General features: G+C 34.2%; 1 protein-coding gene across 3 annotated transcripts in view; it reads left to right on the top strand.

Moving 5' to 3' along the window:
* LOC124421970 (rap guanine nucleotide exchange factor 2-like) overlaps positions 1–17,383 on the top strand; it is a 125,863-nt gene that overhangs the window by 10,937 nt on the left and 97,543 nt on the right. For 2 of the 3 annotated variants that reach the window (XM_046957778.1, XM_046957775.1), the window contains exon 2: positions 14,388–14,898. In XM_046957778.1, coding sequence (XP_046813734.1) covers positions 14,830–14,898 — 69 coding nt within the window. In that variant the 5' untranslated portion in view covers positions 14,388–14,829. Of the gene's footprint in view, positions 1–7,422; positions 7,734–14,387; positions 14,899–17,383 lie in introns of those variants that run through there. The other variant, XM_046957776.1, reaches the window with a different exon arrangement.

Raw genomic sequence — 17,383 nt, 5'->3', positions numbered from 1 at the left:
AGGAACATCCCACGCAAACCGTGCGCGGGAAACGTTGGGGAATGAATAAATCGAGCCCTTCGCTCGAGGGTACCAAATTTCAATGGAGCCCTTTGAAGTACGTTGCAGCGATGCACTGGCTTTATTGTCTCTAATTATCTTTGATTTTGTTTCTGTTTTTTTTTTATTTTTGTTTTTGTTTTTGTTTTTCTTTTCTTTTCTTTTCTTTTTTCTCTTCTTTTTCCTTCTACAACCAAAGTGAAACGTTCCGCACAGAGTTAGATGATTACATTCCATCACAAACGAGCGTCAGTTAGGTGTCATTGTAAAAAGTTATGAGTATTACGTGCGCGCACGTAGAGAAGACATTCTCCACTCTCTTTTATCGTACTTGGTCGAGGGGAAAGGCATAATGTGTGCGTTTTATCGAAGCATGTCCTCCTTCTTCCTCTTCTTCTTCTTCTCCTTCTTCCTCGTTCGACAGAAGGAACCGGAAGCGATCGTCTGAATATGCAGGAGGACACACCTTGATGAGGATGGTGTCATGCTGACACCTACTCTTTTATGTACGCATATAAGTATACGTATATATACGTACGCGTGCACATATATAGACACATTTATCATTAGAAAATTTCGTCGACAGCATTACATACTCACATATATTCCTAATATATTCGAGCATGTGCATTATTATCGCGCTTCAAACACAATAACGTTTTCCCATTCAACCCCTTCTTTGTTTCCTTCGATCATCGAGCTGTCGAAATATTGTTTCTCTTGAACGCCAGTACGAATATTATCGATGCGTTTCTTTCGACGTGCAAATGTGATATCGCGAATGAAATTCACGAAAGTTGTCAATACTTTGGAATAATAGGAACGATAGAGTTACTCCGTGTAATTACGAAGTCTCAGTAATCATGCGATACGATATATGATTCGATCGAACGAAGAGAATACCCTTTGAGTACGAAGTGTTGTTGTAATCTCATCGATGATCTATGTATCTTTATGCCGTAGAAATCGATTATTTTAAGTACTTGTTCGAACATCGATCGACGATTTTTTTTATTCCTTTTATTCCTTTTTTTTTTATCTTTTTCTTTTCCTTCCGATTCTTCTCTTTTTTTGTTCTCGTATGTGTGTGTATGTTTGTTGTTGTTTCTTTTTTTTCGCTCCACCTCGTTATTATTTAATTGAAACGTCAGATTAATTGATTGTCCTTCGTTGCTAGGATTTCTAGCCGCATGTACGTACAAACAACGGTATATACGTAAAAGACGATTAAATTTCCAACGGTGCCAGGTGGCGAAGCGTGGAATTCGATCGTGAGGCAGGTGATTCTCTCGCGTGTTCTCCTCCCGACTTCGCGTGCTCTTATTAAAGCCACCACTATCGATTTGTTAGAGGGGTTCACTGACCATACGAGTGCCTACGTTCTACTACTCGCTTTTATTTATTTTCTTTTTATTTTTATCTTTTCTTTTCGTTTCGTTTCGTTTTTTTTTCTTTTTTCAAATCAGAAAAAAAATAGTCACATTGTCGACGTTGTGTTCTTTACGGCGAAGATCATTTATGACGATAAATATTTTCAAAGAGATCCAAAAAGATATTTGATTAACGGAAGTACTTGTTTTATTTATATTTTTTTCTTTACTTATTTTATGTTTAGTGTGTGTGTGTGTGTGTGCGTGCGTGTGTGTGTATGTGTGTGTGTATGTATGTATGTGTGTGTGTGCAAATAGTAGTATTTGTTTCGATAAAGTATCGATGTAGAAAGTATATATATATATAACGACAGAGAAAATATGAAATGGATAAGAGATATAGGAAATGCAATTTATTTTATTACATGGATTTACAACTTCTTCAGTTGACGAATAAGAAAATTTTACAAAGAAGAGTAAAAAGTTTATTATTAAGGGAGTTTCATATTGCGTTGTGAATTTTCGGAGAAAAAAAGAAAAAGAAAAAGAAAAAGTAAAGTGAAAAAGAAAAATGAAAAAGAAATTCATAAAATAAATAGATTAAAATGAAAAATGATAATAACGAAACATCTTGCAATACTATTCGTATAATTGTTCTAATAATTACATAGCTACAATGATTCAATTTGAAATAAAAATTTAATACGAAAGAGAAACGTATATAGAAATCGAGGCATGATAGGCCGTCATGTAGCAGCGAGTGCCATCACGATTGTAACGCGTTCCTTTGAATTATATGAGAGAAAGCGATAGTTACTTTCGAACAATTATACCATTGCCAAAATGAATGATAAAGGTAAAGCGTTAGTTACTTGCGTTATTTAAAGCGACGATTGTTTAGCGAACGATACAATAATACAGATTTCTACTTTTTTCGATTGCGTTAAAACTTATTCGATCGGATCATTCACACGGAGTTGAATAACACAAAACGATTAAGAAATCTTGAGCAGTACGACGACAATGGAAAGGAGGAAAAAAAGAAAGAAAGAAAAATTGCAAGAAGATGTATGGGCGACATTCTGTGCATTGTATGAACGATGCACGCGTACAAAACGCTTACACACGATGACTAATCGAGCGAGGATGTGACGACGATATTCGAAAGTCAAATATTTTCCTATGATTATCCGTTTCCACATATCTTTTGTTCGTCCAAACGAAATATTCTTTTTCAACAGGATTATAGAGAAAACTTTGGGATTAATTTAAACGTGGCCTTGATTGATGATATTCTTTTTTTTCATTGGAATAATACAGCAATATCTCATTTCTTTGGCCAGACGTTTTTGACACGAGTAAAATAATTTGAGTAGACGATTCCGTCACTCCCTTTCTACCCTCCAATGAAAGGCATAGGATTCGTTTTTTTTTTCTTCTTTTCTGTAGAGAAGCCATAGAATCCACCATATGGCAGTGACCGAGCTCTGCTATGTGAACGAACGTGGCTGAGACAAATGCACACACGATCGAAAGTACGTAGATATGTATGTATATATGCGTACATGTAGCATGCTCGAAACGCGAGACATTAAGCTTTTGCTCGCATACGTCGATTATCCAGACGTGATATCGATTATTCGAACGTATGTAAATGTACATACGTAATATATAGATATACTTGATCGTATAGTTTAACTTTACGAGTTTCATCAGTTTTCATCGATTTCTTTGTATATCTAATAATTTTTCTCTGTCCCAAATGATTTTTTTTATCGCATCATCGTTAAGAACAATAATCTCATTCACCATAATCACTTTTTTAATTTAATCGAACATGAAAATTCGATATCGTTTCCAGTAATCGCCTCCCTTCTTTTCTTTTTTCTTTTTTTTTTCTGGTTACTTATTTAATAACTTTATAAGCGATATAGCTTTACGTAAGTATTATCATCGTACGAGACTTTCTCATGCCCTTGTAACGAGCGTATGGAATTACTTAATTGAGACCTCCTTATTCAAGGACAGTGATTCCAAGAGAAAATAACACACGGGACCTTTTCGACCTCCCCATTTTCATACCGTAACCGTGCCGTGTAATCGACAGATGGGTAAACGGAAACGACGTTTTATTCATCGTTTTTCTTAACTAATACATGAACGTACATATAATATCATAATCAATAATAATATTCCCCTTGGCTTTGAATGTTTCGATCTTTACTTTATTATTTTTCCTTTCGTTTGTATTTTTACTGAAAAGAAAATAATAACAACAACAACAACAACACAATGACCTTTTAACATTAGATATCAATGTAAAAGATATCTTAGAGTATAAGAATGGATACGGCGCTTTTACTTTCGCAGGAAAATCTCATTTCCGTAGGAAAGTCTTTATCGTTTGTTTATGTTCTTTCTTAACCGTCAAGAGGAAGGAAGGAGGATTCCGTAGTTTTACGCCACGTGCGGAATGAATTGGAATTTTGTTAATGTGTTAATACGTGTGAATGTATACGCCTGTGTGCGTTTCTGTATATGTGTATGGCAGATGGCATATAGGCAATATATGCAAACGCTTATCGATGCACCGCTATGGAATGCCTGCGTAAATGGTAGACTCGAAAACTCGGGTGCTCAGGGGGTGCTGCAGGAGGAATAATAATACCATGAGAACTATCCCACGCATCGTGCCCGTTGTAGATGTTAAGAGGCTTATTGGACGTTTTCCAGCTCGAGGCCCATTCGTAAACCAGTCTGTTCCGATTTTCTATCCGTTCTTCTCTCGCGTACGTTCTTTTCCAGCGGAATTAAAGATTTTCCATTCTGAACGGGTAAAGCGCTCTTATGTTACGACTTCGTGAATTCTTTCTCTATCGTTCTTCGATTCAATAGGAAGATTTAACGTTTATAATATATATATATGTATATTGTATTATTGTGTATTATTTAAAAATAGTTTGAAAATAAATAATTTTCGAATTCTTTTGGAATTTCATAATCATGTTATATAGATAATGAAATAATAAAGAGCGATAAATTAAATCGAACGTAAGGGATAATTTGTAAAAGCAATCGTTAGTAATCATTTAAAAAAAATTATAACAAAATTCGAAATTTGATTTTATTTATTCTTTAAAGTGCGTGAATAGATAAGGATATGTTTTCATAATGTATTTTAATTCCACGTATGTCGTTATCAAAGAAGTACTCGCGTATCCGCGTAAATTGGTACGCGAGAGAGGGTGAGTTTTTTGGGGTTCTTGGAAAAAAGAAGCTGACAGGCGGATTTTTCTCTCCCTTTGTAGCGTGTTACGGGCTTGGCGCCAGGGCTTTAGAGTGTACACGAAGTGCCGTTCTCCACACGAACGAAGTACCTGTCGCTGGTACCCGGGGCTACTACTACCGTTGCTGCTACTGCGGCCGTTGCCGTTGAAAACTTGAGGAAGCGGAGGGTCGTGAAGGAGATCAGAGGAGAGGGTTCTCTTCACCCTCGTTCGCCCTTTGCTCTCTCGTCCACGAACCGTTTCCAACGGCTTTCCCTTTCTACGTTTCTGCACGAAGTTACCTCGATTCGAATAGTCTCGAGGCATGTTGCTTTAATAAAGCCTTTGCCACGACTATGGGGAATTAAAAATTCTCTCTCTTCGACGATTTGGAAAAAAAAATCTTCCTATTTTTTCTCTCCCATATTTATCCCAATTTTTCTTTTCCTTTTTCTCTTCTTCTTTTTTCTATCTTCCGCGGAAGAAAGAATTATAAATGAAGCAGGTGCTTGATAATGTTCAAGAAATTAAACGAAAAACGGAACGAGACTCGGATGAAACGTATAAATCGCCTAGCGGAACATAGTTGGAGCATTGTTCATTGTTAACAAGATTTCTACGAGTCATTTATACATCTCTAACAATTGTTACGAGTTCACAGAGAAGTGTGGCAAAATGACGTGAGACGATTAGTGGAAATCTTCTCAAATGCTTTTCGATTACCACATTACAACAGATCTTGGCTTTCCTTTTGCCTCTTTCCTGCCACGTTTTCTCTCCTATTCTCGTTTATACAACGACATCGATCATGTCGATGAAAGATGTCTTTCTCTCGCGTTGAAATCGCTTTGAATCTCATTAATCGGAATCACAACAAACGATCGTCGAAACCTAGATTTTTTCTGATTTTTTTTTTTTCATATTTCTTTTTTTTTTCTTTTTTTCCTTTTTTCTTTTTTTCCTTTTTTCTTTTTTACGAATTTGCTGCTTTTTACGAAGCCAACTACATTCGAGACGATCAAAGAACCGAGATAAATTATTTGTCAAATCTTCTGATCAAAGACCTTTTGATAATGAACGTGTGCCTCTTTCTAACGACGATTTTGTGCTTTTCAACAAGGATCAAAAGGTAAAAAATGTTAGAACTCGACGTAGCCGCGAGGAATAATAGGTGATGACGAAAAGAAGATGGGAAGGGTGCGAGGAACGCCGAAGGCGACTACCACAACGTCGCCTAGTTTCATGACAAGAAATTTTTTTTCTTTCATCGTCCTTATTACTATCTGGAACACTGATGAGCAATAAAAAAATTCTCTCCTTTTTCTGAAATATTATATAAATTAGCACTGTTTTAAAACGGAAAACTCATCACTGGATACGAATAAAATACAAATATATATATATATATAAATGTGTAAATATGTAGATAATTCTTTTTTTTTAATCTTTTTTTAATCTTTTTTTAATCTTTTTTCTATTTTTCTTTTTTTCTTTCTTTTTTTTTTTATTTATTAATTCCTTAACGTAACGGAATACCTGCTGTAAAGCTTAATTCCAGTGGAAATGCAAATTAAATCGTGTAACGACGGAATCGACGCGTTCGATAATCGGATCAGATAGCTGAACGAATGGACCTACGGTTGGAATGAGAACGAGGCATGATTTTACATTATACAGAAGAGTGAGCCGCGATGTTCGCAACTTGCCGAGTCGCAAGTAACGGGGGCGAACAAAGTCGAATTAATAGAATGTTATAAAAAAAAGTGTATTAGATAAGCGGGAGAAAAAGAGAGAAAGAGAATGGGGTAGAGAGAAAGAGAGAGAGAAAGAGAGAGAGAGAGAGAGAGAGAGAGAGAGAGAAAGAGGGAGAGGGAGAGGGACGGAGATGCATAGTCCGCTTAATGAGGATGTACGCGTATTATGATGGCGTAGGTCGCTCATTGCATTTCTAATCTCGCTTAGTGAGGGTATGTTAGCGGTGTTAATGGTAACGATAGTGTCGATAAACTACGCTAAACATCCGACACTATTGACGACCGTGTATATACAGTAGGCCAAGGATCTTCTGATTATGCGAACGTTATCATTTCGTCGGCTAGTACGAAGGCGATCCTCTTCTTCGATCGTTCTTATTATCTATTAGAACGGTATTAGAAGGTGGACGACGCATGTTACGTTTCAACGCCTATTGACCTCTTTTAGTTCGACTTTCTAACGTTAATCTTCGTAGTAAAGTCATCGGCCATAAACTAAAGAAAAGCAGCGTAACCATTTTGTAAATATATTACATACAGGATTAGTATATACACGTAATTAGATCGCTCTAATTATTTGCGTTGTTGACAGAACGATTTCGTTTTCTTACGTTTCGGATGACTCACTTCAGAAAGAGGTTTACAATGTAAATTACTTTTTTCGTATATAAAATTTATTTTGATTGATATAATTTTGTTAAATTAATTGGTTTTATTTCTGAAGAAAAAATATGTCTGATTTTTATTATTTTATTTTGTTTTGTTTTCTACGACTTTAACCGAAGTAAATTATCGGAGATAAATATGAAATTTGTGTCGCTTTGCCGATAACGGGAATGATGTTATTCGTGTTACTCAATACAAACAAAATATATAGATACACACACATACATAAAGAAACGCATACAAATATACACATCAAACTGCCTACGTAATAAACAAGAAGATTTAGCTCTACGAAACTTTAGTGTCGTTAAAGATTTTGAAACGGTGGGTGGTGATATTTTCTTAACTCATAATACTTTTAAATGTATGCTAATTTATAACAGCAGAAAATATCATAAGACAAGTGTTCTTCAGCGAATAGAATACGGTTTATTGGTGGGTGACTCATTAATGCGCTAGCCGTGATTAATAATTAAATGCGCAAGCGAACGATGTGGATGGAGTCGTTCGACCATGGACATCATTTGAGAAATATTTGGATAGTGTATGGTCCTTTGAACGAAACCCTTGCATCTAATGAAACTTTTCGTCTCAAATCTTCCTTCCGTTTACGTAGATTCAAATTATAATCCGTTACGGTAAGTTTACGTTCTTTTACAAATCTTGTCCCCAACATACATACGTTAAGTGTACAACAGTTCGGTGAGTCAATTTACTTTGAAGTCAATTTTCTTTCAAACGACTCTTGATATAATTTGCCAAGTAATAACTCAGCATAAAATTATAACATTTATCTAAGGTTAAAATATTACATCTTTGAATGATTTCTTGAATTTTTTCCTTTTTTCTAATTTTCGATTTTAAACAATCGAATCGATAAAATGATTAATTTTAATAAAGCATTTTATAACGAACAAAGTATTTAGACATCTAATGAAAATTTGTCTTGTTTGAATATTGATTTTCCTACTGGACGCGTTTCATTATTGGCAATCAAACGAATACGATTTAAAAGTAATTAAAACGATCGATGCGCGTTAAAATCATATATAAGTTCTTGTCTCATATTGATGACAACACATTATTCGCGATTGTGAAGTGGGCTTTATGTAACGAAGTGTTTATTATTCGAGCATAATTCATATCATATCATCTCATATGGTATGGGTGTTTTCTCAATCACATCTGAGCCTGAATGAAATTTCTTTTTAAGACTGATGTAACACATTATAACGCCGAAGAAAATAATGAAGGATATTCGAAATATGAATCTTAAATCTTGAACGAAGATAGTCATCTAGTATCGAAAGTTTCGTCATAGAAAATGGAGAAATTACGAAATGATACGCCCTCCCTAGGCATAAGATATTTTTTCTTTCTTTCTTGCTTGCTTTCTTTTTTCTTTTTTTTTCTTTTTTTTTTATCTTTTATCTCTCTTTTATTTCTTAGGATCGCAGTAGAACAAGTTACGTGTCAGACAGAAGAAATAACTTAGTCTTATCGATTGGTACGATGTCAAATGTTATCGACATTTCGGTAAACTATCGGAGAATACAGAAATGTTTGGAAACTTATGATATCCGCTAAAAATCTTTATTTCTCTTCTGAGTTTGCCTTCATATTTCCGTTTGGTAATATTGTATTATTATAAACGAGAACCTTATCGATTATGTACCTTATTTTGGCTTTCGACCCTTCGATATGGGCGGTACCATCGATGCATTATATCTTGATGATCGATTTAAAATCGGAAATTAATTACTTAAAAAGCACTTCGGCCTCATTCTCCCTACCTTCCCATCACCCCTTCTCCCCCCTATCATGTATTAATGTTTATATTCTCCTATACCATACCGTCGAGAATTTAGGTATTCTGAAATTTGAAAACAAAAAAGGGGCACATTTGAAAGGACGCTGAAAGTACTTCGTTATTTTTTTCTATGGAAGCAAGATATGTAACGGTGGCAGAAACCGCCCTGAGCTTTCGATGAGCTAACCTCAAAAGCGATATTTACTTGGCAGGTTCCGTTTCAAGAAGACGAAGAAGAAGAAGAAGAAGAGAAGAAGACCTTTACGCACTGCCCTATATACCATAGATATTTTTATCGGTGACTCGTTTACATGCGTCGTTGAAGATACATTTGAATCTTGGACCAACGCATCGTTCTTGTCAGAGAGAAAAAAGTAAAAAAGAGAGAGAGAGAGAGAGAGAGAGAGAGAGAGAGAAAGAGATAGAGAGAGAGAGAGAGAGGGAGAGAGAGCAAAAGGAATCTTTATATTCACGAGACATTTTTCAGTTTTATTCAAAATTCGTTTCTTTTTCCTTCTTTAATTCATTTTCAACCAAGAAACATGACTCACATTTTCTCCTTTGTGAGTCACATTTGAGTTAAGCGTTTTACGGTAATAACGAACTCCGTACGTGAGACATAAATTACGGAACAAACATTGGTATATCGTATTGTAAACGTATTAAATTATAATAAATAAAAGAACGAGAAGAAATTACAGTGTGTTATATAGCTCGAACGGTTCTTCGATCACGAAGAGATCCATCGCGTGGCATTTGAGATAATTTCAAAGCAGACTATGAAAGTCGGTTTACGCAGGCACCGTAGTTCGATCATCAACGATGACGATCTCCAGACGTTGGTAGAATTTTTTGTCTGTCATGAAAAGAGTCAAGCATGGTCTGGAATCGGTGTAAATCGTTGGTTCAGTCAAGACGCGTGCAGAATCCGTTTCTTTCACACACACACACACACACACACATACACACACACGAAGACATACACGCGCGTTCATCTAGAATGCGTCATTAATCTTTTCCAGATCGATACGATCGTGACGTAGAAGGCTATAAATCGGTAGAAATGGCAGATTTACGTGTAAACTCTGTACAATACTGTTTCGAGAAAGGGAAAGGAGAGAAGCTTGAGTCCGGAAACGCGTAAATCGATCGGAAAGTTTGGACGACTCATATCACCACGGGTGATGTCTTTATTATCAACAGTGGGCACAGAGATCGTTTATCGGGGAGGACGGACAGCGATTAGTAAGCCGATACGCTTTACGTTTGTTCGACATGCGTGCATTTTCTGTCGAGACATTCCGTGTCCGCGCGAGATTACATTTACAAATGTTGGTATGTAGGATATACCAAATACATATTTATATTTATGCGTATATGTATATACAGACGTGTGTACGCATACATAAACAGAAGTACGCATACGTAGACGGTATGTAGACGAGTTCCGAAGGAGACGCCGGTTCAGCAAGTTTCTTCTCAGAGGTAGATAGAGCCGAACGCATGTTGTGCGAACACGATGGGTTAGAGAAGGACGAAGGATAGGATGTAGAAAGAGAGAAATGAAAAAGAGATAAAAAAGAAAAAATAAGGAGGACTCCCATACTGAAACGATCCGCAAGGTCGACAGTGGTGGAGTCGTTTCTCTTCTCATCGCTCTAACTTTTTCTTTTTCTTCTTTCTCTCTTCTTTCTTTATCTTCTACTTCTTTCTCTCTTCTTTCTTTATCTTCTTCTTCTTCTTCTTCTTGTTCCCTAATTTCTATTTTGAAATGTCTTTTCCGGTTGTGTGAATACACGCCACAAGTTTTCAATTGTTCGGTTAAACGAAACTTATAACAAGTAATGTATTTTCTGCTAATAATTTTTAATAAATTTTTTTTTATTTTTCTTTTTTTTTTCAATTATCTTTTTAGTTTATTTTCTCCGAAGGACAAATACTTAGTAATACTCGGATATTATTAATGTCGTTGAATCGTAATGAAGTTCGTTAAAAAAAAAAAAAAAAAAAAAGGAAAAGGAAAAAAATTAGAAAACTTTTTGATAACGTTCGCGCAGAAACATAAAACTTTTAGCGGTTATTATACGAAAGGATGGAAGATAGAGGAGTTGTTAGAGTCGTAAAGTGATGTAGAACTTTTGATCGATTGAGAAAAAAAATTTATTCGAAACATTAAAACTAGTCTCGTTTAGCTTAATAATTATTACTTTAGAAAGAAATATGTTGGGATGTAAAGATATTAAAAAAAAAAAAAAGAAAAAGAAAAAAAAGAAAAAGAAAAAAAAGAAAAAAAAAAGAAGTGTTAGAGCCTTTCTGAATATGGATGCAATTTACTTGATTGTGTAGCTTCCGGGTATACACGTGTTTTCTTTTTTGTTAGTTTTTCAAAACAACTTTTGCGACAAATTGTATCGCGTAGTTTTGATAAGAAGCTAATTGCTTAGCGTGTACATCGATTGTAGTTTACTTTATTCATCGACAATGTCATTGCTTGAAAAGTGGTGGAAACGTACACGAGACGGACCGACTGAGATCAATAAAGTCGTAGTTACATGACTACACTGTACCTGGTTATACGTATGTACTACATCGAATAAAAGAAAAAAATATAAATTATCCTTACGCATTTCATGTTTTCAACGTTAAATTCAAAGCAAAAGAATTTATTTAATAATATTTATCAAATATAAGTTTGCTTACAATAATCTAAGGACTTTTTGATGTTTCTTTCGCATAGATATTATCCGAGCAATTAGTAGTTAATAGATATTATTAGAGCTAGATTTATTCGAAATTATCTTAATGGTTGCCAACGTGTATCCGAGAAATGCTTTTTAATACGAAATTAATTAACTCTACGTTATTTCATTGTTTAAAACTAAAAAAATATTGAACAAGAAAAGCTAAAAAAGAAATATTAAAAATTAGATATATATATATATATATATATATATATATATATATATAAAAGAAAAAATAAATAAAAAGAGAAGAAGAATTGATAAGTCCTAGATTGATGGTATTCAATTTATCGAGTTTGTAACTTCATCGCGATACGTAATATTCGATATTGAAAAGTCTTCAATCTTTCTTTCTTTCTTTTTTTTTTTTATGACAGCAGACAATGTTTCAGGGTCGTGAATACGAAGCTCGAAGGAAAAGGTCGAAGATTAAAAAGCGTTCGTGTCCCGTCGAGAGCTTTGTTCGGAAAAGTCATTTCGGCTACGACTTATTATCAGTCTCTATACTTCGTCTGCGTTTTTCCCGAGACAGTATCCACGGAGTTCGTATTTTCTCTTGAACAATATGATCCATCGTGGATTACTACATATCAACGAGAATGCATCCATCCAGAGTTGGAATTGTTCGAATCGATCGTTGAGAATTTACCGGCGACATGACGGAGACTTAAATGCAAGGAATACAGAAATTTAAAAATAAAGAAAATCCGTTGTGGTTTCTTCTTTTTTTTTTCTCTCTCTCTCTTTTGCTTTTCTCCTTTCTTTTTTCAATTTTTCTCTCTTCTTAATATCACTTTTTGTATTTGAAATCGATTCTATTCAGTTCATTATTAAAACATATTATCATTTTATGAACATTTATACAAACATTATTTATGATGTTTAACGATTTAGGTAAGATAGAAATCTCGAAGGTAATATATTTCTAATATTTATGTATTTGCGTCGTATTACGTTAATGTATATTATGAAAGACACAATAACGAGATCTTAAATATTAAAGATAACACGCGTGTTACTTTTGATACGATAGGGGAGTTCTGACCCGACCTTATCCTTTAGTTTGAAATTAGTACGATAAAAAATTCAAGCAGTACGTCATCATTCCTCAAGTCGATAAGTATTACTTTGCCGTTAAATTAAGCGTTATAACTCCTCCGACGAAATTATATTACAGGTTTTACTTTGCTTTATACATTCTTATGGACGATTCTCGTGCGACTTTAAACATTAACGATTTCGTAGTTCGTATTATTCAACGAGAAGCGTACGCGCAATACATTTAGAGATACAAAGCGTCGACTCGATTATAATCTCTTCGTATAATACGTTGGAGAAGTTTCGAGCTGCATAATACGAACCGTTACCGAGAATGTGCATATAATACGATAATGTCCCTAGCGAGTTGTCATCAAGCGATGAGTTGCCATGACTAGAAGTTCCTACGTGAAAAATGATATACATTTTAATGGAAGACACTTCGTATCTTTTGATATTTAATTAATCTTAATTCAATTGAATTAATCTAATTAAATCTTCAAAATTAGAAATTATATAATGACTTCCCATTAAAATTCTGTTAATAAATAAATTAATTCATTAATTAATATAATTTATCAATTATAATTAATAAATTATATTTCTTTCTTTATTTGAATATATTTATATAGATAGTTTTCTTGATAATTGGAAAGTCAATAAATATATATATATATATATATATATATATATATATATATATATTTATATATATATATTTACATATAGTGTATATATATTTATCGTAATCGATTGAGTTTGCATGATGGCTGGTTGTCTCTTACATAAATCGATGGGTGCTTCCTCGAATGACAAATCGAAGTTACACAGTGAGAAGCAATCGGCGAGACGAAGCAAGACATCCTTTCTCTGCGCATCTAGAGTCTCTAGTTCGGTTCGTCTCTTCTTTCATGGATGGTCGGTTGTATGTACCAACGGGTACCAGAGTACGCGTATGACCTCGACTTGCCGCTTCCAAGGTAGTTAGGTATGTGGCTCGCGTGACGTTACTTATCCAAGGTCGGATGATGAACCGAGAAGTCGCAGGTCGGTTCTTCTATCGAGTGTTTTAAAGCTATAATACATGAATTTCTAACCGAATTTAGAATTAGGATAAATCTTAAATATTCTTAGCTTATATGTATATAAAAAACGAGTTTTAATCTTGGAAGGATTTCTTTGCATTGTGATAGGTCGAGTAAAACGGTAAACGTTTGCTCGAAGAAGAAACAAGGAGAACAGTGAGTCTTTGTGTTGAATGCTTTGAACTCTCGACTTCTTCTTCTTCTCCAAAGCTGGTGCGATTTCGATATCTTCTGATACTGGAAATAGACATTGAAAGTAAACGTTTTCTTAATCCTCCTTTTCTCCAATTTTTATTTCTACAATACTTGTAAAAGATAATTACCTATAACGATATACGATTCAATGCACGAAAATATGAAAGAGAAACGTTATCTCGTTTAGCTCCAATAGTTCACTTGATAACCTTCTTCTGTATGCAACCGAAGCAGGTGTTATATACATACGACACTCCCTCGTCGATGTTCCTCAATATTCAGTTATCATTCATAAATCTTTCATTCGATTTCATTTATTTTTTCATAAAATAATCGATTTATCTGTCTCTTGAATTTCGACGAAAAAAAAAAAAAATCAATGAACCCTTATTTCATCGGCTTGCATTTTATTTTGTGTTTCAGACTTGGAACTGCCTAAATACGATCGGAGATTTTCAAGTGAAAAAAGAAATAAAAAAGAAAAAAACAAAACAAAAGAAAAGAAGTAAAAAATAAACACAAGAAAAAAACGTCAAGAGGACAAAAAAAAACAATCTTTCATCAAAGATGTCTCGCTCAATTTCGAATTCGAATAAAACTCGTTTATCACGTGTTTCATATTAAAACGAGATAGTCTTGTTACGCTTGATAACAATCAAGAGATAGAAGCGAGAGAGGTCAGTCAGCAAGGATGGATAAGTAGCGGAAAATTTTACGAATGGCAGTGAAGGAGCCGTATTATCGTTAAGGAGGACTAAACCTTACGAACATTGTCGACTATCAGCGGTGGCGATGTTCGAAAAGAGTTCCTTCATTGAGAGAGTTGCTAGAGAAAGGCACGATAAATAGTCTTACGTGGGCTATTATGACGGAATACTTGGATCCACATTTCATCCGGGCACTTTGCCGCGATCCAGAAAGACGAAATCTTCAGGTAATCTAATAACAAACGATATTTTATCTTAAACATACTTAACGATGTAATTCCATGAATTTTAATCTAATTAAGAATTCTTCCCAAATTATATTTTAATTATCTTCGAAGGGTATGATTAGCATTATCCTCTAAAGGATTATTTCTTTTTATATATAGTTAGATGTACGAAACTATTGTTAAATAAATTTCAAGGACTCGACATAATAATATCTAACATTAGCACGAACGACGAAGGTACAGAGTCACTCCGATGAGTGTAGGTCAAATCGATCGAAATAGAATTCCCTTGTAACGGAAACTTTTTACTTATAGATATGTATGCATAATCATAGGAAAGGTAAAATATACAGGAAGTAGTCGACCGTCCATCCATTTTTCTTCCAACGCGTGTTACGTCTGTCAATTGAGAGGACCACTTGATAACATTAATCCAAGTCTAGCCGAGAGATCTTTCCCCTTACTCGAGGATACATGATTAAAGGTTCTCTCTCTCTCTCTCTCTCTCTCTCTCTCTCTCTCTCTCTCTCTCTCTCTCTCTCTCTCTCGACTAGAACGAGGAAATTGTCGATTTGTAGTATCTTCGTTTATACGAGAACGACAGATTCAACGATTACGATGCATGCAAACTCGTGGGAATCCACGTTGACTTATCTTATAAAATTACATTTATTTTATCATGTTCGATCATTAGATTATAATATCTGATCCATTGTATGAATGTATTTTCCGATGTTCTCGTTGAATTCAGAAGCAAACGTGAGAATCGTTTAAATGAAATTTCAGTCGATTACTCCTCATTCATGTATACGGTCAATACGTTCGCCATAATTACGGTCTATGTATTTCTATTTTTCTTTTTGTTTCCTTCTTTTCTTTATTTTTTTTTCTATTTTTTTTTCTTTCTTCTCTTTTCTTTTCTTTTCTTTTTCTCTCTCAAACGAAGATACGAAACGACCTTAACGATGTAGGTACTTAAAGGTAGTTCGCTCGGACGACTCGCCCACGCGTTACCAATGAGCGATCGAGAAGAATACCGAGGTTGAGTGGCACTATCTCACGAACCATGATAGTAACATTCTCTTGAGAGACATTTCTTTTCATCTTTAACAAGGATCCTCTCTACCTAATCAAAAATATAAAACGTGTAAATGATAACAGACCCTTGATAAGGAACATTGTACATATTACTATATATATATATATATATGTATAGTATTCTTATTCATCTTGGTGTGCGACCTTCATCACTAAAATCAACAGTCGTTATAACGTAATTTATGCGTTAAAGTATTCTCTCGGTAGAATTTTAATGGTTTCCAGTAAAATCTAGAGTAATTTAACGATCGTTCTTTTTTCTTTCTTTTTCATTTCTTTTCTTTCTTTCTTTGAATGTAATATAAGTACGATTTAATATCGCTATGAAAGTAGTCATTGTTTGTTGATTATTTTATAAATACTTCGAATATATATATATATAAGTAAAGTATAGAGTTATCAAAAATTATTGTAAACAATGTATGGTTACTGTTTTGACTTCGAAGATACATATCTACCGGAAAAGAACGATAATTCATAAAAGCTCGTTATTACATTTCTACGTAATGTTTACAAAGCGTACATTATCATTTACAAGTTTTTACATCTCGGAATTCTCTGTAAAGGTCGTAACAAAAATAAATACAAACGATGAAACATTTGAAATATGTGTGTGTGTATATATATATATATATTCTGAATATGATCGTGCGAATTTTATCGTCGTAAAATCAATCGAATTAATCTTTCGAGATCTAATATATTCAAAAGTATCGAAAAGACTTCATCGAAAATCTCAGAAAAAGTGATCTTGCGTAGTCTGTTCATGCGATCCGTAAGGCGAAGGTCGTCCGGTGTTCGCTCCAGTTTTCGTGCAAAAATAAAACAAGAAAAGAGAAAGAAATAATAAAAAAAAATATATATAAGAGAAGATAGAAAAGATGGTACTTTCGAGGACGAAGACGCAGACGAACCTACCCATTTCTTGGTAAGAAGAAGAGGAGGTTAGTTCTGAACGATTCGTAGACGGTACGGCGCCTCTTTCGAAAAAAAAAAAAAAGAGAGAGAGAGAGAAAGAGAGAAGAGAACTTACGCATATGTATGTACGCTCGCATATTTATGGTCTTATTTTCTGTCTTTCACGGTTCGCGCCCTTGTTCGTTCCAAATTTTTATTTTGCAATATCCTCTCTTGCATAATGTATCTTTGTATATGTGAAAAGTTGTTTGTCCGTCGTAAATGGAAAAAGTTTTGATTTACTTACTGTGCGTGTAAGTATCATTGATGGATCATTGGGAAGATCGTACACTCTTTTTTTTTCTCTTCACCCCTTTTACACGTAATCCTATCGTTAATTAAGAAATTATGCTTTATGTTTTTTTTCTTTTTTTTTTTTTTTTTTTTTTTTTTTTTTTTTTTTTTTTTTTTTTTTTTTTTTGAATCATTT

The sequence above is a fragment of the Vespa crabro genome, chromosome 2 (genome assembly GCF_910589235.1).
Source record: "Vespa crabro chromosome 2, iyVesCrab1.2, whole genome shotgun sequence".
Classification (NCBI taxonomy): domain Eukaryota; kingdom Metazoa; phylum Arthropoda; class Insecta; order Hymenoptera; family Vespidae; genus Vespa; species Vespa crabro.
This window is presented reverse-complemented; position numbering and strand designations above follow the sequence as displayed.